General features: G+C 44.4%; 1 protein-coding gene across 1 annotated transcript; it reads left to right on the top strand.

Moving 5' to 3' along the window:
- LALBA (lactalbumin alpha) lies at window positions 1–1846 on the top strand (the record flags this gene model as incomplete). Its single annotated transcript, XM_079937511.1, has 4 exons — window positions 1–269; window positions 594–752; window positions 1230–1305; window positions 1786–1846. Exons 1-4 carry the CDS (start codon window positions 140–142, stop codon window positions 1844–1846), a joined length of 426 nt encoding a protein of 141 aa, XP_079793637.1. The 5' UTR covers window positions 1–139.
- Window positions 1847–2355: the final 509 nt, after the last annotated feature.

A 2355-nucleotide genomic window follows, 5' to 3' on the forward strand; every position in this document is an offset into this window, starting at 1 on the left:
TGTTGGCATGACCAGTCTCTCTTCATCCTCTTCCTGGATGTAGGGCTTGGTGCCGGGACCCCTGAGGCTTTCTCCACAAATAAAAGGAGGTGAAGTTGTGTGGTGACCCCATTTCAGAATCTTGGGAGCAGCCAAAACGATGTCCTTTGTCTCTCTGCTCTTGGTGGGCATCCTGTTCCATGCCGTCCAGGCCGAACAATTAACAAAATGTGAGCTGTTCCAGAGGCTGAAAGACCTGGATGGCTATGGAGGCGTCACTTTGCCTGAATGTGAGTTCCCTGCTATCTTGCTTTGTTCCACACTTCATCTTCTTCTGTCTTCCCCACCTTTCTCTTCCTCCTCTTTTTTTCTCTACTTTTAACTCAATTATCTAATAATCCTCTTATCTGCTCATCTGTTTACTCTTTTATTACATTTATTCACCTATCTCTCCTTTCTCCCATTGTCTGATTGGTTTTTGGAACTCTTAATCTTATCAAGATACTCTGTGGTCGGCCGTATTTGGAGATTGGCTGGAGAGCCTTTTTCTGTCTGTCCACATTTATGCTATATGCGGACATCCCTGTGATATCTCTTTTTCATCTTTCTTTCAGGGGTCTGTACCGTATTTCATACTAGTGGGTGTGACACACAAACCATAGTAAATAACAATGACAGCACAGAATATGGACTTTTCCAGATCAATAATAAAATTTGGTGCAGAGACAACCAGATCCCTCACTCAAGGGACATCTGTGGCATCTCCTGTGACAGTGAGTGACCACTTTTACCATGTTCCTGTGTTTTATTGGAGCCTATTCCTGGGATAATCTCCTTTTTTGGCGTCAAGCACACCTCTAACTTCACTGCCTTGGACGCCACATCAACTGTGGGACTTCAACTGATAGTACTGAGTAAGAGGCTGTTAGAATTTTTCATTATCACCAAATCCCCAGACAGTCCCTTAAAGTTCACGCGTAGATGATTTGAACTGTTTGGGGATCTTGAAGTCTAGTACCCTGCATTTTCAGAGTAAGTCAGTTGATGAAGTTGATAATTCTTCTAGAGATGCCCCCAGAGAAGCAAAGGGAGTCCTTACCTAGGGGGAGGCATTATTGTACTGGATTTATCATATAGAAAGGCAACAGGCATAAGCCTCTAGACCAAAGAAGGACCAGGCAAGAGGGGAACTCACTACCTTTCTGGGTAATACTTAGCTCTCTCATTTTTCCCCCTGTAACTCCTGCCAGAGTTCCTGGATGATGACCTTACTGATGACATTATGTGTGTCAAGAAGATTCTGGATAATGTAGGAATTAACTACTGGTGAGTCCCCATTCTATATTCTACGTTACCCTTCTCCTCCTTCTTCTCACCCCTTTAGTCCCAGCATCATCCCCCTTTCTCTCTATTTCCTGGTATTTAAGCTAGAATGTAGTCTTCAAAACAAAACTCATCAAACAGACTCAGGTTTTCAGCTTTCAAGCCTCACTCACTCCACTCCTGTTTAGCAATTTTCCTAACAAGTGTTCCCTAATAGAGGGCTGACACCCAGGCTTTCCTTCACCTGGATTTGAATATTTAATTCTAAAGCAAGCCCTTTGTACCACTGCCCTACAATTTTCTTGGAGTTAAAAAAAATGGACCTTACTCCACTAGGTGGCTCAGTGTCCCTTGGCATCTGGCTAGGAAAGTGTAATTTTCACCCATACTCTTCCACCTCGTCCCTCCTGGGGATAAAGCTAGATGGAAGTTTGAACTAAGATCCGGCCAGTCAACTTGCCTTGTCTCTTTCTTCATGATCAGGTTGGCCCATAAAGCACTCTGTTTTGAGAAGCTGGATCAGTGGCGCTGCAAGAAGTGGTGAACACCTGCTGTCTTTGCTGCTTCTGCCCTTGTTATGTTCCTGGATCTCCTCTCCCCTATGGCTACCTCGTTTTGCTCTTTTGTACCCCCTTGAAACTAATTTGTCTCTGAGCCCTGAGCCCTGTAGTGACACCATTGGGCTATTGCAAGGACTGTTCTCCAGGGATGAGTGACTGGTGCTCTGGACTTTTGACCCTTGCTCAGTGCCCCCAGTGGCACTTTCATTACAACGGTGGATTCTACCTCTATCCTGAATAAAGGGCCTGATTTTGAGTGGCTGGCTGTATTTTCTTCCTGGAGGGAGAGGGAGGAAATAGGGTGAGTAGGTGGACATGGCCATGGGTCATAGCCACCTTCATCTCTGCTAAAGAGGAAATAGGCTGAACTTATAATAACTCAAAGGTACAGATTACTTTCTGTGTCAATTCAATTCAACATACATTTATTGATCACCTAGCGTATTAAAAAACTGTGGAGGGGTACTACATTTGGCTAAAAGCATCTGTTGCC

The sequence above is a fragment of the Stenella coeruleoalba genome (assembly GCF_951394435.1).
Source record: "Stenella coeruleoalba genome assembly, chromosome: 11".
In the NCBI taxonomy this organism is placed as follows: domain Eukaryota; kingdom Metazoa; phylum Chordata; class Mammalia; order Artiodactyla; family Delphinidae; genus Stenella; species Stenella coeruleoalba.